This window comes from Phyllopteryx taeniolatus, chromosome 20 (assembly GCF_024500385.1).
Source record: "Phyllopteryx taeniolatus isolate TA_2022b chromosome 20, UOR_Ptae_1.2, whole genome shotgun sequence".
In the NCBI taxonomy this organism is placed as follows: Eukaryota; Metazoa; Chordata; class Actinopteri; order Syngnathiformes; family Syngnathidae; genus Phyllopteryx; species Phyllopteryx taeniolatus.
This window is the reverse complement of record NC_084521.1, coordinates 8,156,611-8,179,351: the sequence shown is the minus strand read 5'-3', so window position 1 is coordinate 8,179,351 and position 22,741 is coordinate 8,156,611. Positions and strand designations below refer to the sequence as shown.

General features: G+C 37.6%; 1 protein-coding gene across 1 annotated transcript in view; it reads left to right on the top strand.

The window, feature by feature from the left end:
- The first annotated feature begins 18,517 nt into the window (after positions 1–18,517).
- Positions 18,518–22,741, top strand: part of tgfbr1b (transforming growth factor, beta receptor 1 b) — a 45,865-nt gene continuing 41,641 nt past the window's right edge. Inside the window, exon 1 of the mRNA XM_061758113.1 lies at positions 18,518–18,627. Within this exon, the coding sequence (XP_061614097.1) occupies positions 18,564–18,627 (64 nt within the window). The 5' untranslated portion in view covers positions 18,518–18,563. The remainder of the gene's footprint in view (positions 18,628–22,741) is intronic.

The window sequence follows — 22,741 nt, the reverse complement described above, 5'->3', positions numbered from 1 at the left end:
ATTGACAAGGTGCTCTACAGCACCACCATGGGCCTGAGCATTGGAGGGGCCCTTTCCTGCCTTGTAGCGCTCTACTTTGCTGCCCAGCCTAGCAACAAGTGATTCTACACAACTGGTTGCACTCTGATTGGATGGCACAATTGGCTTCTGATGGAAATCCGGGGATTTCACATAAAACGTTCAGCGTATCTTTTTCCACAATAAAATCTTTTTATTCAGAGATTATTTTTTCAGGACAACCAATAAAGTTTATTTTGTCAAAGCGTCGCTCGTTTTTTACTTTTTTTACAGCTGTTTAAGTGCACAATGGCAAGGTCTCACAGCAGGTATAGTAATTGCATGCCCATCCTGTTCCAAATGAGATTTTGAGCATCTATACAATACTGTATACAGTAGATGATTTGTGGAAGTGGGAAAAAAAACATGTCAATCTACTAGTTTGCTGAATTTTCTTACTAATGAGGACAAAAAAAATATTTACTAATACATGGACCTTAAGCTGGATATCAAAGTTATTGGAAAAAAATGCAGATAAGTGCACCTAATATAGGGACCAGTGCATACTGTATATGGAAAAATGCAAATCAACTTGCTGACTTTATTAGGCAAACCGTCACTTTTTCAAGCATCAATAAATGAGCTGATCCGATAACAAATTAATGAACAGACACCCAATTAAATAATATCATGCTAAATGAATGGAATATGGGAGAGGAAACAATAAATGTACTACTACATGATGATCAAGGAGTAATAAACTATAAACAACATGTTTACCTGACAACACTTTGTTATATTTAAACATTAATCCCATGATGATAGGGATATGAGTTAAGAAGTGGGTTTAATGATGTTCTATGCATAATTAGAGCCATGAAAATATTTCAAAGCACCTGCTAATGATTGGTTGATGTGAGGGTCAAAACACATATGTTAACATCGATCACACTGCAGTGTTTGGATCCATCTTAACACTTGGATTGTAGTGGAATCGAATACAAATCAAATTTGCACCGACTCTTTGCCAGTTGATCCTCTCTTTATGAATTCTGAGCCTCTTAATTAATGTTTCTGAGCAGCTTCATATTGATGGATTATATAGGATTTGCTGTTCTATCACTTATATAATGAGAACACTGAACCTATAGCACTCCCTGGGTGCACCAGTCCAATATTGGTCCATTTGGGCCTGCATTTTTTTCCTTCAATCTCCTGTTTGGCAAAGTAGAACTGAGCATGTTTGAATCTTTCCTTTGACATCACATACTGCTTAAATTCACATTCATGGAAGCATCAGACTGAGAAAGAAATAATTACTGCCGTCCAGACTTCATAACAGGCAATGACTATGATGAACAGGGACTCGTAAACGGGTAACCAAATTTTTGTTTATACCATATACAGTAGTACCTCAATGTACTGAGTTTTTTATTAAGATACGAGCCTTTGCTTTTTTTTTTTTTTTTTGAGTTACAATCATGGTGGCAGCAAACTTTACAACAAGCAGCAGTTTGGAAGAAAGTGAACAATTCTTCAAAAAGAGGCCAAATGCTTACATCAAGCTGTTTCTTGCCATTCGCAGTTGAGGTTTACTGTAAAATTAAACATAAAGCAAGGAAAATTACATGTATATTTAACCGAAGCACATTAACTTTGTCTTAAATAAGTCCACTCGCTAAAAGCTCACGCACAATGCAAAACGCCATAGACAGGCTAATGACACTATTATCAATGTAGCGGTAATTATAAACATTTTGCAACTTATATTTGAACACAAGTGGTAGCAAAAAATGCAGACATAGCATAAAACAACACTTACTGGCATATATTCTTTATCATCAGCAAAAATCAACAATATTATTTAAGCTTAATTGAGACAGTCTTCTTCTGTGTATCATCTAAATCCTGTCCTATGTCTATGTATTCTATTGCCCCCTGGTGGCCAAAGCCTGCACAGTAGAAGGAGCAGCACAATGGCCATTAAATTAGCATGATGCACAAACTATTTAATTCTTAACATTATGTTCAATTATGTTATTACTGTATGTTCTTAAGTAAATACTGCTGAGTGCTATTTTTCCTTGTTAACATTACAAACGTTTTGTTGTGTTTTAGGGGTATCTGGAAGGGATATATGGGATTTACATTCATATCAATGAGGAGCGGTGTAAGAGATAAGAGTATTAGTGAGGCACAATGTGTAGTCACAAAAATTAAAGTCAAGGCACCACTGTATAGATATACAGATATACATATAGTTGCAGAAAAAAGGATATGAACCCTTTTGAAATACCTGGATTTCTGCATAAATTAGTTATACAAAAAGTGATCTGATCTTCATCTAAGTCACAACACCAGACAAACACATTCTTATTAAACTAATACTGTACCAACCATGATGTTTTTATTAGACATTTTATATTTTTATTAGACACACCATTTAAATACTCACAGTGAAGGTTGTCTGACCACCACCCCTCCTCCAGCCCAGTCAAATTATACTTGTGCAAGACATCAACCCCCCACTTTGTCCTGTGTATAAATGAGCCATTAATTTTGTCTCCATGACAACATAATTATGCCATCATCATTATTCATTTTGTTTTGTAAAAGAGCTTTGAGTAATGAAAGTAGAGTAGATGTGCCTATATACCATTTTAATATCTATGGAAAGCCGTTTAAGCATTTATTAACATCCTTGATATCCATCTGAAAGTCCATTTAATAGTGCGCTTGACAAGTCACTGCACTAGTTGAACAACTACGACGCACAAGCAGAATGACTGTATTACGGGCAATATTTTTTCCTTTAAACTAGTGACATTTTTGGCATTTAGTGCTATATCAAATATATCGGATATTGAATACTTTATGGAAAGTCTGTAATACCAAATAGCTCTTAATCACCCCCTAAAAGGTTTTTTTTCCCTCCCACTTGATGACCAAATTACATATCAAATATTTAACAGATAAAATATGTTTTTTATGTTTTTATTGGTATGACTTTGTTGATGCCTTCTTTTTATTTGTTAAAACATTTTCTTATTCAAAGGCATATTTTAAATAGTAGTAATTTTGCTCTGAAGTTGTGTCTCTCAACATACATGCAACCCTGTTACAAAGACCGTTTTAGCCATCTGGAGGAAGAAAAAAAAAACTGCGCTACGTGACTCAGCAGAAATGGCCAAAAAAAAAAGGTTAATTGCTCCGACCATGGGTGGACTTAATATAAGTCCATGCCTCTATTTTTTCCACGCTGTTTTTTTTCCATATTATTAGATGGACTGTGTCACTCTAACCAATACAACCCTTTTACTCATATTATCAGAAAAAAATCATGTTGCTATAAAACTTACTTGTTATTATATAGCCAATAATTGGAAATGGTTTATACAGCAATATTTTGTAAATAAAGTACACTGTATGTATCTGTAACAGTGTAATACTGTAACTAATTTTTTTAAATGCACCATTGCTGGGTTGCGCTGTACGAATCAAAACCATCAAAACATTTTCTTGGTGGTTTGTTACCAATTTCTCTAGTAAAAACATTGCCAAAAATGGTGCCTAAATTTTCCTGCAATTCTGCAATGATGCCTATAGTTTCAAACAATTAGCCCGTCAAACTGCAGTGCCATTACAAGATTGGTGGTGGTTCCTGAGGTGATATGCATATCAATGGGTCATGCTTCTTTTATGCAGGGCTGTGCAGATGGCACAATATGATGTAATCATCGAATAAAAGGTCACAGAATGAGACACTGAATTTAAAATGTGCTGCAAAAAGTTCTATTTTGAGGAGTATAGTGATCATTTTTACACACAAATAGCATGCTCTTTATGTTGTCAACTCTGCCTGCTGTGGCAAGCCTGGACATTTCAGAGGATAGGTGGAATAGCAGGTTGCAATAAAAAGGGAGCAAGTCTGCTCTCGGAATAGAGACACCATGTGGTGACTCAGTGTCAACGCAGTCAACACTGATTCAGGCCAAAGTCAATCCAGTCATCGTGACGTACAAGAAGTACCTCTCAGTTTCTAAAAGGTTGGTGACTTTTTGTTTTCTAGTTAGTTATCAAGTCGAACTGTATCAAGTTAGTTAATATTATCTTCCATTATCCATTCTGACTGCCGAATGCCGATGATCATTTTTTTAAACAGTACCTGACACAGCTTTCTCTTTATGTAATTTATACTGTAAACTGAATATACCTTTTGGTAAATTGCACACATTTTTTTTTTATTTATTTAACAAGAAAGGCAAATGAGAGCAGATTCTCATTTACAATGCTGACCTGGCTGCAGACAGCAGAGTAAAACAAGGCAAAAATAAAAGCAAGTACAAACAAATGATATTCAGAGCGTCACTCCAAGCTTTTCCTCTACCAGTTGCTGTGGTGGTGAAACAATGTTGGATCCACAGTGGCTTGTTTTAACTCATCATAAAAATGTGGCGCTGTTCATTCATTAGTCAGTGCATTTAATTGCTCGCTCCATCAGTGTCATTTGTCACGTCCATTGAGAGTCCAAGACTCATGACACAGAATCTTTTAGGTGGTATAATGTGGACAAAAACTATGCACTCCGTGTCACGATTGCCGTTCTTGATGCAGATTACAGCTGTCATTCAAGAGAGAGAAACAGTTAAGTATCTTTCACCTTGCAGTGTGACTTGAGTTCGACACAGGACACATGACAATGAAGCAGTCACCATGACAACAGAGAATCCAATGGTGATGATAGGGTGATGCTCTCGGATGCTTGAAAATTGACGTGGAAGGGCAAATTTTTTTTCACATTGTCACTAAAGATGTTTAAGGATATTTTAAATGATTACCAAAAAAAAGGAATCAAGAAACATGAATTTCACTTTTTATATATTAGAAGCGAGATTAAGTCAAAGAGAGGGGATAGGATCCAACTCCCATTGAGCCTGAACATGATAAGCATTATAGAAATCGAAGGATGGACACAAGATTATATTTACATATAATCTTGGTCTATGTATTTTTGAATATACTGCAATACAGTTTGTCCAATTGACATTTATGACCACAAGATGGAGATAAAATACCATAGCGTTGGCGTAGAGAGTGGACACTTAATGAACGTACAGGTGAAAACTAAAATGAAATTTTTAATAATAGTATTTTGGGTTTTAATTGGCTGAAGCAAACAAAGGCACGTGTAATAAATCAAAGAATTACAACAAAAAAAAAAATATATATATATATATATAGAGATATACATGCAGTTTCTTTGTTTGTTTGTGTCAACTTTGCACTCACTCTTTATTTATTTTTACAAATGGTAACGGGAATTCATGTCTAACAATAAGATAAAAATGGAATTTACATTTTATATGGAATGAATGGAGAACTTGGTGCAGCTCTGTAACAGCTGTCATTGCACTCCTGAGTGATGAATTAATCCTTCCAAGAAAACCTTGATTTAATGACGCGTCAATGACTCCAGCGCTTGCAAAATGTCAGCAGAGCAGACATGGAAACTATAGCAATAGTGAATCCTGCTATATTGCCTGGATTTAAGCTTTTTTTTACGTGCTTTTACAGTGCAGGCAAGTAGTCGAGTTCTTAGCACATCTGCCTCACAGGTCTGAGGTTCAATGTTTACAGTAAATATCAACTCTGGCACTAGCGAACGTCACAGCAAGCAGCACTTTGGCAGATAGTGAACAATTCTTCAAAAAAAGTGCTTATTTCAAGTTGTTTATTGCCAAGTTGACTTTAAAATTACACATAAAACAAATACAATTAAACATTGTGTATTTCACCAAAGCACATTAACTTTGTCTTATGAAAATATGAAAATAAATAATGGCATTTCCATTCATTTCAATGGGGAATGATGATTTGAGAGCATTGTCACTGAAAAAAATAAGCCCAATAGACCTGCTGTCCTGTGACAGCTTGAGATCTTTATATAAAGAAACCGTGTGAAAACCATCCATCCATCATCTGGCCGCTTTTCCTGAGCAGAGTCACGTGGAACTGGCACCTTATCCCAGAGTGCATTAGAGAGGTGGTACTCACCCAGGACAGATGGCCTCCATTCACGCTCATCTTCACACCTACAAGCAATTTCGATTGTCCAGTTAATTAAACATACATGTTTTTGGACTGTGGACATTACATTTTCATGAAAACATTTTGATGATGACTGTCTGCAGTCATTTGTGAGGCAGCACCCGTGCAATTAACTGCACTGTTGGCGTATTGTTGCCTGGCTGTGGCATATACAGTACATGCAGCCTACCATGATCCAATAAAACTAGTTGGTAAATGGTTGCTGCAGATGATAACATATGATGTTTGATTTACAGTGAACCCCCGCTATATCAATATTGATCATTAGTTGGTATCTCTTCTCGCATCTCTTCTACAGAGGGCACCTCCACAACGGGGCTTCAATCCCTCATACAAACGCCAATGTTTTATATGTCACAATGCCAATAGAAAGCCTTTACACTTAGCATTCACCTATCAGAGCTGCCTCGGTGTGCAGCCGCACATATTGCACTGTATCATGATCAATATGTAGATTGGTAAAAGGAGATCACGTCTCCGCTGTTGATATCTATGATCAATTCCTATGACAACAGAAAAATAAACTGTGTTTAGGTAGCAGCAGAAACACAATATACAGCGGGTAGCCTCATCGATTATTTAAAGTTACCGTCACGCAAACGGAATATTCAGGATCTAAGGGTGATTAATGCTCTGCGCTGTTTGCGTTCCAGTCAGGGCACACACACGCAGTCAAAGTTCAGTGGTCAGTGGTCAGGGCCAGCAAGATCTTTTTCTGTTGACATTAACACTATCAGATGGACTGACCCACATTTACAATCCAAAAACTGCTTTTTGTTTTATGCATTTGTAGTAATGCATTCTCATCACTCAATTCTTTTCATTTCGTAGTGTTTCTCTTAGCTGCACTGCTTCTAGCACATGTACAGTATGTGGTTGTTGTTGTTGTTGTTTGTTGTTGTTTGTTTTTTGACCAATCAGAATCAGTATTGCTAGCTGATGTGATTTCAATTCTATTAGCAATGGGAGTGTTTCTTTACCAATCGGATTTCAAATTCATCTCCACAAGGCCAGCAAACTGGCCTTCGTCCTCTGATTGGTTGGTCAGAGCAAGCCAAGTTTGACGAGCAAAACTCGCCAGTCTTTATCTGCACACATTAACACATTTAATAATTGGCATCTCTAGTGAATAAAATAAAAAATAAAACATTTTGACATGTTTTTGTTTTTGTTGTTATTAGATTAATATTGATTTTGAATTGCTCCAGGTGATGTACTTGGCACAGTTGTGTGCTGATTTCTTTTGTTTTTGACAGTTTCTATCGTTTCTATAAGTGCGACGTTAGTGATTGCCACCATCCATTGTTAGGACTGAATCAGCTGCCCTTCTTATACATCTTTTGTGCAAGATGTGTTCTTTCAGACAGAGTCTGAATCATCAGACGGCAGGACGGCATTAAAGTCAATGACAAGTGCAGCAGTGAGCAGTCAAACAGGAAAATGTATTCAATATGAACCTCACTGAGTTCTGCTACAGTTAAAGGCCTCAAGACTGTGAAAAAAAGGCCCGGTGGAATCGTTGGCTTTATCAGACAACGTACTCAAATGTTCCTATAGAAATGAAAAGATGGACTGATTTACCCTTACCAACTGTTCAGGTCAATTTTGACCTGTTTTGATATTTAAAAGCCAACTAAATACAATAGTTGTTATTCTTTCTTGGCCCAAAAATTGACCCAGAACATACTAAGTCTGCATGGAAAATGAACAGTTCAGTGTGTAAGGGTTAATACATTAATTCTTCCAGCTGCTACCAGTTGTTCAAATGGCTGACACTATCGCGATAGAATTTCTCTTAGGATGCATAAAAAAAGATGGCTCAAACTAAAACCAAATCACACCTTATAAATCATTCTGAGCTTATGAAACAGAACAAATTGGTCGACTTTCCAACTCTTGAAACATAAATAAGTGCTTAATCTAGTGCGATGAAGGCCATAAAAATGAGCAATCCAAGAAATTCCCTCTGAGGATCATTAATATCTTTCATAAAGATGCTTAAGCCAAAGCCAAGTGATGATTCATCTGTCGCTAAAAAACTATTGCCTATTAAACTATTAACTATAGTAGCACCCTCACTATATTTTACTTATTTAGTATCACACAGAGGTCCAAAAAAATTTTTTGTTATTAGACAATGATGTCTTTCGATTTATTATTTTTAATCTGCTAGACAGACAAGTTTCTCAATGTCTTTGATGACTCATGATATGACACATAGGTATTGTTTTGCAGTTTTGCTTACTGTAGATATGAATTTCTTTTTTGTTGCCTATTAACTTTACACACCAAGAAAACTAAATTATTCTGTCACATATTTAAACCAATTTCAATAAACAACAAAAACATTACTCGGATTATTTGTGGTGAGCAGGTTTCACCCACAATGGAGAAGTTCCGGGTTAGAGTCTTGGCTGGTCCTCCTGTGTGGAGTTTGCATGTTCTCTCCTGCTTATGTGTCCCCCCATAAGACTAACCATAAGACTTTTTAGGAATACAATCTCATTTCTCATTTATTTAATGACCACCTAGGGCTGTACTGTATTTCAATATTGGTATGATGGTGGTACTTGGAGAACTAAGTATTATTTTAGATGGCACTTGGTGTAAAAATGGTTGATAACCACCGGTTTAATGAATATAGCCCTGTGGTGCCCCCCCCCCAAGATCTCTGGCTTCATGTGCTACTAGCGGAGGCTACAAATGGGTTGGGGGCAGGGTGGGGTGGGTTGGTGGTTGGATGGAGGTTGAGTGGAACAAAACAGGAGATTGAAAGACGTCTCTGTTAAATGTTTACAGATAATGTTCACACAAAGCACTGCACTGTGTTGTATTTTTCGTCTTGTTGAATTCACTGGCGAGTTACACACTGTCCTGCTATGTCACACTTTTACAGAGCTCATGTACTGTAGGTGGTTGTTGTTCCGTCTGTATACCTGTGGTGTATGGAAAGCTATTTCAGCATTTATTCGACTTCCTTTACTTTTTACCCTATGTGCCCCTATGTGTGTGATGTGCCTCTTTGCTTGGTCACAATACCCTTTTTCACGTATGGAAAATTTCCCCCAGCAGTTAACGACTGAGGTTTACTGTAATGGCAATTTGTATTTTCCCTTAAGACTGCCCCATTAAAAACAAGGGAGAGAGGGGAGAGAGAAAGAGAGAGAGAGAGGAGAGAGAGAGTGAGCTGTAGAGAGACATCTGTGGATTTGACTTTCAGGCTCGTGAATGTTATGTGACCAACCAATTAATGCATTTTGTTGCAAACTCTTTCTTGGGGTTTAAGTACTGCTCACCCTCAATTTAGTGGTTTGACTTAGAGGATGAGTACAACCATCACCACCTTTGCAACCACTGTGCCGCTCTAATGACACTGTGCATGATGAGCACTTTTGAAAATGGATAAGTGAATGGATGGTTATTTGTCAAGACAAATGTATCTTGTGCAGATGGAAAGGATTACCTTGTAAATAAAATATCTCCACTGAGAACCAACAATCTTTTGATAAATCCAGCACTTTTAAAGAAAAACATGAACTCTCATTATAGATGGAACTCATTTAAACATTAATGAGACAAAGCCATATGTGTACGCATTGACGTGTTGCTCACAGAATGGCTGTATGTTGGAATCAAAGCTGAAGTCATTTGCATTTCCTACCCATGCTTCTTCACTATATACCTTTTTAAATTGCCAGAGTATTGGAAAGCCATGGATAATTTATAAGGATAGCTTTTCCAATGAAGACAGACTGATTTCTCCCACCATCGTCTCATTGCACGAAGCCACTTTTAGCTTTGGAGGAGAATTACATCTGGAGGCTGTGGCTCTGCCTCATTCTTCTGCCCCCCATGACCTCTATTTCTATTAAAATGAATCTCTGAATTCGACACACAACTTCATTGTGCTTTTTTCTTTCAGGCCATGGAACCGTTGTTGCCTTCAAGTATGTTATTTGCTATAATATAATTCCTTCTAAGTTCCTCTTCAAAGGAAGTTGCACAGAGCCACCATCTTACTGATTCTTTTAGCAAATGAGAGAATTAAATGACACAAATTACATATAATATCATTACGTCATTATCAATATATATACCATTGTATGGTATGATCTGTTTATTTACTGTACTGTACGTATTCGTCTGTGTATATACTGTAAGTGTGCAAACACATACTGTATTGTCATGACTAGAAAAAGTTTTAAGATTCAAGCATTCTTCAAATAGTCTCTGCATGGCCCCGAAGCACGCAAAGCACTTTTACATTATGGCCTCAGCCATTCACCCATTTAATATTCCATCATTTGACAGACATGCAGTCGCTCTACTACCTGAGCCCAGACATTTTATTGCACTTGCTAAAAATATCGTACAAAAGGATATGTCAGTATGACATTGAAAATTAATTTAATAAGTGCAGAAAATTTGACATTTTCCTTGTTTCTCCACACTCCCCACACTCACATTCCCAATGTCCATTTTTTTGCATTTATAGAACCTCAAAAAAACTGTTACACAAGTATTTTATTTTTTAGATCATTGGCTCAGCTCTGTTCTTGTCGGTTCAAGTTTTGTTTTTGTCACCTTGAGCTCAACAGACTATGAATTATCAGTTAATGAACCACTATTATGCAGTTTGCAAAAGGTTCATTGTCGGCAAAGCAACTCGTTTCCGGGAAATGGGGGCCAAACCACACGTGACAAGGTTAGTTGCACAGTCACATTGACTGTGACTTTATCAAGAGTGAGATTTATCTATAGTTTTATCGCCATGTTTGCACAAAGTATGTGGTCTCCTGAAGCTAAGGTCACAAAATTAAATAATTACATTGAAAAAGTGATAATTTGAAAACTCCAGCCACACCACAAGATACCAGGATGGAGAATAATCCTTGAACTGGGTACAGTCTGAGAAGTTTGTAACCTCACTCCGTGTGTGTGTATACAGTGCATCTTGAAAAGTATTCACAGTGCTTCACTTTTTTCACATTTTGTTCTTTTACAGCCCTTCTGCAAAATTAATTAAATTCAATGCAGAATTTATTAAAAATAATTAACTAAGGAATCACATGTACATTCTATAGTCGAGTGTCAGAGCAAAGGAGAGAGTCAAAGCAATTGTCTGCAGACCTATGAGACAGGATTGTCTCAAAAGACAGATCTGGGGAAGAGCACAGAAAAATTCCAGCTTTTTTTTAAGGCCCCCCTGATCATAGTGGCTGTCATCATTTGTAAATGTAAGTTTGGGACTCTTCCTAGAGCTGTCTCATGAAAAAGACACTCCGCGTCCAACCAGATGGAGCAAAGAGGAATGAACAAAACTATCTATCTATAGGTCTGCCAAGCTTGTAGTATTATAGTCAAAAAGACTTCGGGCTTTAATTGCTGCCAAAAGTGCAAGTATGAAACAAAAGCAGCAAATACTTATGTACAAACATAAAACAAAGATTGTGTATTTAAAACACCCACGTAGCTGTGCCTTAATATAGTTAGTTTAGCTTAATGCTATCAAACATTGAAAAACACCATAAACGGGCTATTAAATAGCATTCGTGTTGCAGTGTTATAACCCTTTTAGCAACAGATATTTGAACACAATCGGTGGAGCAACACATTTGGAGAGAATATAACAGTACTCACAGCCATATATTCTTTATCCTCTGCGAAAAACAACTGATATGACTGAAGCTTACCGAGTCAGTTTTGAAACTCTTCTTTGTGTGTATCTTTATGTGTAAAATATACTGCCCCCAGATGTTCAAGACAGGCACACCAAAGGAGCAGCACAATGTCCATCGAATAGAGGCAAAAAAATGTGGCAAAATGTTTTTTATTCCTAACATTCTATTTAATTGTATCATAAATGTATGTTGTATAAAGTGCATTATTATACAGTGCCTGTTATGTTTCTTATTAAAACACATTACAAAAACTTGTTTTTTTGGGAGGCTGGAATGGATTAAACAGCATTTTCATTTATTTCAATGGGGAAAGATATTACAAGCGGGGTCACAGAAACTCGTTTCTTGTATTGTAACAATTTTTTGTTGGTTCATACCCCCATCCATTAATTTTCTACACCGCTTATCCTCATTAGGGTCGCAGTTGAACTGGAGCCTATCCCAGCTGACTGGGCAAGAGGCAGGGTACACACCAGACTGGTTGAGACTGATTTGATTACCTTAACTTACATGTTTTTGGAAAGAAACCGGCAAAACCCACACAAACATGAGGAGAACGTGCAAACTACACAAAGAAAGACTAGAGCGCCCTCCATGCTGCTCACACTGGTTCAATGTCATAATCTAATATTATATATATATATATATATATATATATATATATATATATATATATATATATATATATATATATATATATATATATATTGTGGCTATTTGTGCAACTGCCAAAATACTTGGAGACAAAAACATTGTCCCTATACAGTCAGCAACTGAGTAGAACTGGAAGTGACAAGCACTTGATGCAATGAGCCTTTATATCTTATCTAAGCACATCTCTTCATGAGTCAGTCAGCGCTCCTTACAATGTAACCATTTAGACAATCCAAGAAAGGAATAGACTTGCAGCAACACAATAGCACACATAAAATCCTCTGACAGAAACAATGCACAGGATGCATGTAGTAGAAAGTAAGGTATGCTTATTTTCACATTAGTATAAGAAAAAGCACTACAGGTATATTAGCACCATATTAAGCACATGCATTAAGCAACAGAAATTAACATGGTAGAGATGCTGTTTATCTGTCAAGGACATGCAGCACTGAAAATTCTATATGAAAGGAAAAATTTAATTTTAATTGTTTAAATTACTGTAGCCTGGGGTTGGCTTCAGGCAAGGACCATTGATTCTTTTTGTTGTTTTGTTTTGTTCTTGGTTTTTTTGTCCGCAGATTCGAACCCGTGACCCTCCGGCTCCCAAGTGAAAATCCTCACAGATGAGCTACTGCACCTTAATGATAAAATTAATTGTGATACATCATAGAGTAGCTAATGGAAATTAGTCTGGAAACCTTCAGACCTATAGAAAAATGGATGGATAATTTAACTGGAGTGTAATCCAGTTTTAAAATTATAAAGCTTCGCTAGGAATCATGTCAGGAATTGCCCTCATAAGTGTAGCGTGTAGAACAGTGAAGAGAATGACAATTGGTACCTGAGAAAGCAGTCCAGACAGCGCTAAGGGACTGATAGGGTCATAGATCAGGGCAGGTAGGAGCAAAAAAGGAAAGGAAAACAACAAACACAACAAGTAATGCAAGAGGCAAAGTCAAAAAGTCAGAAAATGTTGGCAAGATAAACTGACTAAAAGCAAAACACTGAATTTGCAGAACACTACTTTTTGTGGTAATGTCTGTGGTTTCATGAGAAAAGACTTTGACTTTAGTAGTAATCGAAGGGAACATAGAGCACTGCTAAAACTGCCTTCAGAAATTGGATTCTTTAATGCAATCCTAATATTACACTTCGGACTTCTGCGGTTCAGTTTATCTGTTGTTTGCCTTTAGCTTCAGTTTATCTTCCAGCTCTTCAGTCCAAGGTTCATACATTGGATTCCACCATCCTACACACCATTAAACCCGACACTTTCTCTCTTCCACAAATTAAAATATCTGGAGGATTATACACGTTCAATATTAGGTAAAATATTGAAGCAATGCCTTTTGCATAGTAGCGTGCTGGTAGAAATAAATTTTCTATAACTCTGAGATGTTTTTATTTATTTATTTTTTACTAGTAAGACACAGTTGTTCTACTAGTCCCCTAAATTGTCTTAAGAGTAAGGACAAAAAGCTCACTAAGCTGGCTATAAATGATATTTGAATAAATGCTCAAATGGCTTTCCATACACTACTGCTCTTCCTGCCACTACTATAAAGACATTATGTGGTACTCCAGTACATATATAGTGTTATGGTCAACTATTATGTGCATTATAATGTGAATACACATAGTTATCTTGTAAAATTGTAAATGTGTTTTTTTTCCATCTGCAAATAAAGGTAATTGTAATAGTAGCGTCTATCAAATAAAGCATACCTGTCTGAACATGGAGGATACCCTTTAAACAGAACATTAGCACAGCATGTAATTACTACATTGCACAATACAGTGCTATGTATGTGACCATAAATCATGGCCATTGATAGATAAAGTAAATAGATATAGATGGATAGAGTATATACATGGTCAAATGTATATGATACAGTTCCACAGTTTTATCAATGGGTTGAGAATTCTTAGTCTAGTTCTAGTCACTGTTGTATTCTTGAGTTTAATTATTGTGCTCTTTTTATAGTCTATTATTGTAAACCAGGTAACTGTTTGGGGTATTTTCTTTTGTTTAAGAATCAGTATTTTTCAATCAAGTTTTGTTTTTAATACACCAAATCATACCTGGGGGTTATCTCAGGTCAGTTTTCATATAGCTCAGGTCATGGAGCACGTTCTTCCTACTAGGAGACCCATAAATCTACTATGAGCAAGCACTCCTCCTTTATAAACAACCTATATGAAATAAACAAACCTTGAGGAAAAACCTGACTCCTCGGGGGGGGGGGGGGGGTCAAACCTCACTGGAGAGCGGCAAATTGAGGAGAAGTCGGGAAAGCAATGGAATGTTTTTTGTTTTATTTTTAAAGTAAAAAATATCTGGGTTTTGCAATTTTGCTGGGATGAACGAGCATAATCTTAATATTTGTAACGTCCTTGGATTAAGGAATGGATTGTAATCAAATATGCTGTTCCTGATGATATTAAAATCATGAGTGTTTACGGCCTTCAGCTTTTATTGTGGTATACATTACTGAAGAAGCCAATAAAAGTGCCCTAAATGTCATTCACCGTGAAATGTAACAACTTTTCTTAATGGACACATAATACACAAAATAAATACTTAAAAATGTCATTCTTTTGTACAGGTTTTACAAAGTTCTGTACACAGAGGCTGTTTGAAGGTTAAATTTGACCCGGGTCTACTAAAATGTATTTTAAATTCACCAGTGTGTGTTAAATCTGGGAAAATGATGGTAAATGGCAGTCTTGAAACTGTACATGCCATAAACACGTGTATGTGTACTTTCTATAAAACAGTGGTAACAGTGTTCAAGAGTGAGCTTGTAACAATCCAGTGAACTGTATGTGTTCCTAGCACATTTGCACAAGTTTCTCTGTGCGACCCTGAACAGGATAAGTGGGACAGAGAATGGATGGATAGATGGAATTATTATGAGTATATTCTTGGCCCTGGTCAAAATTAACCCAGGACATACTATGTATGGAAAATGAACAGAATATATGGGCTAAATCATGCCTCATTTGTAAGGAACATGCATTTAGGGATGAACAGCACAACTGAGCATGTGATGAGCCGTGTAATGTGCCAAATCTCCTCTGCCTATGCCAAACAGTTGTTTTCGTCCACAAGCATTTTCCCACTCCTTTCCCCTTTTCTTATCAATGGGAAGCTGTAAAAACTACCATCACGGCCCTTGTTGCCTTTTGGAGTCAAAATGTGGCATGATAGTGATTCTTTCTCCAGGGAACCCCATTTTCCATTGCACAATATCTATTCAGTTCTACATGGCTGTACAGTGAACCCCCGCTATGTTGTGGCTCATCATTCGCAGCCCCGCAAAATTGAAGATTTTTAAGCGATTGTCTTTTTTATGGGTTTTTGCAGTATATAGGCAAGTCCAAATTTAGAGTTGCACCACAACAGTGGAAGAGATGCACCATAATTTACAGCAAGGAGAATGGGAGGTCCTTTTAGTGTAATACAGAACTGAGTTTTGCTATTGTCATATGCATTGCCTGCAAAGGCCAGAGAGAATATATTGCTTTGAGTATTGTTGTATTCTCTTTATGTGTTGATACTCCGGTCACAGTTGTTTGAAGGTTTATAATTACCGTAACATCCATGCTAATTTTTGTTAGCCCATCTATGGCGTTTGGCATTATAAATTAGCATTAAGCTATTAGATTTTACTCAGACAAAATTATGGTTTGGTTGAAAATTTTGGTATTTAAATATACAATTTTTAAATTTATTTTTTTTATGTCAGTTTCACAGTAAACTTCAACTAAGATTGACAAATAAATAGCTTGAAGGATGCAAACTTCGCCTCTTATTTGGAGAATTTTGCAAGAGAGTCTTTTTGTTTCCTCAAAGTGATGGTATACAATACGCTCTAATTTCTTGACTTAGGTGCTAAGTACTACTTTAAAAAGTGTGTTTTAATAAGTTTAAATGTGTTTTAAGCATGTGGAAAACTACTTCATCTCTACAAGTAGAGCTCAGTGCTGCCAGGCATGCTGTGACACAGGTTTGTAATATGCTGAAGGTGCACAACTCTAAATTTGGACTTGCCTGTAATGTAAAGAAAAGGAAAAAACATCATAAATAATGATCACTTAAAAAGTCATGATATAGAAGAATGAACCACGATATAGCAGGGGAACACTACAATTGCATTATGTTGGTACAAGAGAACATATTCATGACGGCAATCCAGAGAATGCATTGCAAGATGCAATGCAAGAATTTTAAGATATTTTACAAAGGAAACTAAAAATACATTGGGGAGAGCTAGCAATGCCCTGCTGATTTTTGTTAATAATAATGAAATAGGTGGTTAGGTTTAGATTGGTCATTATTTCAAACCTCCCTTTTATATTATGTAGGTCTTTTGTTGTTTTGAGTATAGATGGATGCAATGATACCGCATGACCGTGTGCAAGCCTCCATGAGTTTGTGAGCACGTGTATGTGCATGCGCAACGTGCACTGCAAGGTTCTGCTGGACATCAAATAATGGCCCACCATCAATCTCTGTCACATTGTCCACAGAGAGTGTGCAAACAGTGCAAAGGTGGTGATGTGGGGGATGGGGCAGGGGTTCTGTGACAGCCCCAGACTACAGATGGGATGGGAGTATATGTGAGTGAACAAAGGGAGGGTTACAACCTTTAGGACAATACGAGGGATCTCTTTGTTTGAGGATACTATCAGCTATGAAGTGTGTGTGTGTGTGTGTGTGTGTGTGTGTGTGTGTGTGTGTGTGTGTGTGTGTGTGTGTGTGTTTGCGTGCATTTTTAGAGACTGACATATGGACGACTCACAAGGGTGCAGCCACAGCATGTCATTGACAAAATCTAATCAAAAGAGAGCAGCAGGAAGAATATTATGTGTTTGTTGATATTATCGGAACAATATGTTCCCTCATTCAGAGCCACTGTGACACTGTCTTCAAAATTAAGTGAATGTCACCATCTATCCCATCTTTGACAGTGGCATGCAGAGCTTTTTTTGTTGTTGTTGTTGTTTCAGTTTTGGTTAATACTTTGTTTTAAAGATTGTCAGCTCACACACACACACACACACACACACACACACACACACACACACATATATATATATATATATATATATTTGTATTTCTTTTTTTACAGACAAATCTGAGAGTCGCGCACCTACAGTGTAGTACCACGTCGTGCCCCAACATGCCGCGGGCAGCACTGAGATCTATAAAGTATGCAGCATAATTAGCAGCATGAAGAAGAGGCAGAGAGAGTCCCCAACTGAGCTCCAGTACTAATCATTGTACCCACAAAGCAACAAGACTATATGCCTGTGGGTAGTTATATACTTTGTTTGGATATGTTGCTGCTCCGTTTATGTTAAAGTAGCATTTTTTTCCAGGTTTATAATTTCAGTGACATCTATGCTAATTTCCGTTAGCTCTTCTATGGTATTTTGCATTATATGTTAGGGACTTTTGTTGGATTAAATTATATGATTTGGTTGAAGATTTTAGGAGTTAAATTTACAATGTTTAATTATCTTGTATTCTGTTTTTTTGTGTGTGTCAGTTTTACAGTCAACTTCAACTTGGAGTGACAAATAGCTTGAAACAAGCACAGTTTACCTCTTATTTTGACAACTGTGTGAGCGAGAGCGTGAGAAAAGTCCCCAAACAATACTTTAAACTAAAAAAATGGTTTTAATAAGTTTGGTTGTGAAGCATGGGGGAGAGGGTACAACTATGCAAAAGTTTTTTAAATGCGCTCTATATTGTAGACTTTCAACATAACACTAGTTCACTGTCTGTAACGTTCGTCAAAACAGTAGTAAAAGTAAAATTATTGACTTATGATAGCTAAACAATTCCATTTTATACATTTGTTTTACATATTTTATATATTTTTATTACAGTACACTAGTGCAGTACTGAATACATTATTGAATAGTAACTGTTTACAGTGGTGGAAGAGCGTATGTCAATGGGCGGGGGTGTTCAGGGCCCTTCTACCAATCAGTTTCAGCCTTCTGATTTTGTAGGCGGGACCAGCAGCTCAGTGAGCCACTCAGCGCTCACCATTCGCAGCGCGTGGAGAAGTTAGCAGCAGTCGGGTGCCACTCTGGTCCGTAGCCACGATGGATACAATACCTTGCGTTTTGTTCCTCCTGCTTTTTGTAACAAGGATACAGGAAAATAATGGTAACTACTCTAAACGTACCATATCCAACTGTGCTGGGTGTTTTCCAAGTGTTTCCACTTAGTTACACTGTTGGCGGCAACGGGTTTGGCCGGAAAATGTCTTTGTTTAAGAAACCCGAAGAAGCGGAGTGTGTCAAACTAAGATGGCGCAGGGTCGCAGCCTGCTGCTGCCTGTCTGTGGAATGTTTATTGTCTGGCTAAAAAATAAATAAATAACGAGGAGCTAAAAGTCACCCGTGGCTTTAAGGGTCAACGAGAAAAGCTCATGGTGGAAGTTGCTCTTTCCTCTGTAAGCTTTTACCTGCTCCCCCTATTGGTTTTCGGCTGTCCGAAGAAGTACGTCCGGAGTGTGTCCAGTTCCTCAATCGCAAAGTTGCTTGCATCGCTGTGGTGGATGTTTGCTTATTTGTCAAGCTTTGGTTGTTCATTTACATTGTGGGGGAACGTGTTCTTTGTTGCTGCCTGTGGCAAATATTTGAACAAATTACCGCAGGGATGAATGTCATCGCCCCTCCACCCTAACCCACTCAAAGTTTACCGTTATAGTTCCATTGTTCTGGGTCACATTTGGTGGAAATGCACTTGTTGAAATTCCCGACTATTTTCTTAATTTAGTTGTTTCGAGTCAGTTATCTGTCGTCTAAACACATGGAAGTTTGAGTGGAAGATTTGGAGCTTGTGTGTGTGTGATCAATAACCACAATTTACCCGCGGATATGTTGATTCAACTTAGTGTTTCTAATTCTGACTTATTTGGTGTGAACGTATAATTTGTTTTATGTGGAAGACCACTGCGGGGGGAAATCGTCAAATAATGCTAATAATTTATTTACACCGTTACTTCATCCGCCCAGTTTACATATGCATCTACTCAGTAATGTGCTTATTACTATAATAATACTACTCCTGACGCCTTTACTGCTGTGGAATTTTGTGGTGCCGCGCTAGTGTTGCTCCGCGTGTCTTTTCCATGGAAACAGGCTGTGATTGCAATTGAACATTGAATGCCTCATGCACTATACAATTAATAAAGATAAAACGTTTGGAAAAAGCCCTAGTCGTGCTTAGTTGGGGAGGTAACTCCAATCAAATGAGTATTCAACAGTTATATGCGATCCATCATTGATTTATTCGCATCTGCAATTGTTACCGTGTAACACACCCATTTGCAGTACATTGGTGGTTGGTTGGTTTCATTAGTTAATGTGTATCCAAAAAAAAGAGGTCCTATCTTAGGAACATCCGATTGTGAGCTTTTCTATTGACTCAAGCGTTTTCTTTGTGTGTCTTCCCTTTGTGTAGAGCGCATGGGAGCCTGATCATGAGTGGAGGGTGCATGCTTTTCACACACAGCATCCATGGGGGCTGATCACAACCTCCCCATGCCAAAAGCGGAGCGGTGTCCTCATATAACACCCTGCTGCCTCAGAATTGGGGCGGTTATCGAATCGATACCTTGGCTTTGGGATACACGGAAAGGGAGCAAATTCCACATTCTTTGTCCTGCAATAGGATTGTCATGGCATGGGTCCATTATACGGGGGGGGGGGCCTGCATCCTTTACATTAGTCAGAGACCAACGTTTTTACATGTTAAATGCATATACTGAATTAAATTAATAACTGTATACGGTATCATACATTTAAACACAATTTCTATGCCTTTTAGTGTTCCTAGAAAGAAAGGAAAACATGCCCCAGCGGCTTACACGCCTGTTAACAGCAACATAAAGGCTTATGATTGTCTTTATGCTTCTGTGCGGGGATTTATATACACACACGAGCAAAACAACCACACACATCCAAGCACTGGCAGTGGGTTAAATTAGGTGGTGCCACTATCGCACATTGCATCCAAGTAGCTGCCACCTAGTAGGCTGTGTCCTTATGCCCTGTCACCCTACTCTCCTCAGCCACCCACCCCCCAGGCTCATTTGTCTGTTCAACATCACATGATCCTCCCCTCGCCCCCTTTTCAGAATAATAAATAACAGTCCATGACGAGTGAGGATGTTGGGATCTCCGTTTTGAAGGGTATCTTGGCTTCTGAGTTGTTACTGCTTGTGAGATTCAATGTACAGTATGGTGGAACCTCCAAACTTGAACCAAATCCCTTCTGTGGCCCTGGTTGAAGTTTAAATTTCAAAAAACTATAAATGAGTGTATAAAGTGAGTGTATAAATGATGAATGACATTTTAATTGTGCCAAAGTGCACTGGCAGCTGTGTCTATCCTTGACCACATGTTATTAACGGTTGTTGACTATATTAAGTTAGCTAACATCGATACCTTGTGTTGGCCGTTGTGGACGTGCTGTTGTGGTGCGTTAGGTGTGAAATGATCATCAACTTTGGAAATTTTCTTTTACACACTCCATCCTTTTTAAATTATTTCTGCACAGAGTGGTGTGTACTGTATGTCTGCAGGAACATTAGTCCTTGTGGAAAAAATGATCCCTGCAAAGCTCATAGTATGAAAAATTAATCAAATTATTCAAGTCATTAGAAAAATTGTTTCTGCCCTATCTAGCATTACATGTAGTGTAGGGGATTGTATCTTTCAAGCACGTGTACCAAGGAAGTAGTTACACTGTTGTTTTAGTAATTTGAACTCTGGAAGTGACAGCTTGTCTTCATTGTGTGAATCGGATGAATACTGTAATCTAAAGACCACCAGATGGTCATTTTACATCTATTTATGAAGCTAATTATCTGATTGAGATGGTTTCTCATGTTTCTGTTGTTATGGTTATGACCAAATGGCTGGGAATCCACAAAGAACAACTAATGATGAACACACATTAATTGGAGTTGAAATATAGTAGTCACTATTATATGTAGCCATATCACTGTGGCTCAACAGTATTTTGACACCTAGTGGTTAATAGATGATGAAAAGGTCTAGGAGTGAGTGGACTTTAATATCTGTTCTTATTTTTACATGTGTAATGTAATGTTTGAAACCACACAATTTGGGATTAGGATACAGATGATGGGGATTTAACCCAACCTATGCATATTTTTATTACACTGATAGGGTCTGTCATACAAAACGTCACAAAAGGTTTGAGTCAATAAGCTGTTAGAGTCTTAGCAGCACATGATGGCAGTTCGTAGCCCACCAAAATTATTCATTCACTTACTCATGAATTTGACTCATATAATTGCAATGAAAGGGATACATCACAGTATGATATTTAAAAAAGCAAGTTCTTGTGCCACAATTGTAAGCTGTTACTGTATTAGATACAGTATATGAACATTATTATTTTTGGTTGCACTGCATTCGATGTCAACCCCGCTAACATTTCTGCGTGAATGTATGAGCTGATCTCTCACTCCCATTGTTGAAGAACATATTTCTGATCTGAACATGCCACTTCAATTTTCCCAAGTTTGGGAGTCTTTGGTGTCTGTATCAAGGAATTGACATGGGCTTTAGTTATGTCGAGGCCACCTGCCAGATGTTCCCCTGTTAATGGTTCAAATGTAGCTCTTCCCTCCAAGAACTTACATGGAAACAAAAGCAGTGACAGTGGAGTTGTCACAACTGTGAACATCAAACCAAATATTTTGCCAGGTGAAATTCCTTAGAGCATGATGATTACAGCACACACAAAGCTTATGGATGCCATTGTAACATTCAGTCATAGCCTCCATCAATGCAGGTTTTGGGTTTTAGAATTCTGCAAACAATGAATGCATCACTGTAATATTAGGTGGCAGAATCAGTGTACCTGTGTACCACAAACTTCACATATGAACTGCTTATAGAAAAAACAGTATTCATCGTGTATTTGCGCCCAAATACCAAAATTATCTCAGTTGTCAATAATGCCTGTTTCTTCTAGGCTATGTTATATTCACCCAAGTCAATCTTGAGTGTGCCATTGAAAAATTCTACACTAGTTTGACTTTGAACTCTAGATGCGCTGGTTTGTGCAGTGTTGAACCTTTGGATGTCAACTTTCCTCACCTCTCCTTAGCATACAGCAGGGGTTTTCCTGCCCCAAATTGAGGCAGAGGTGGTACTATTAGGACACATTTGCAACGACATTTGCAGTTGGAAAGAAATCCCTTGCAGCTCTTCTTTGACAGTTTAAGGAGTGAATTCCA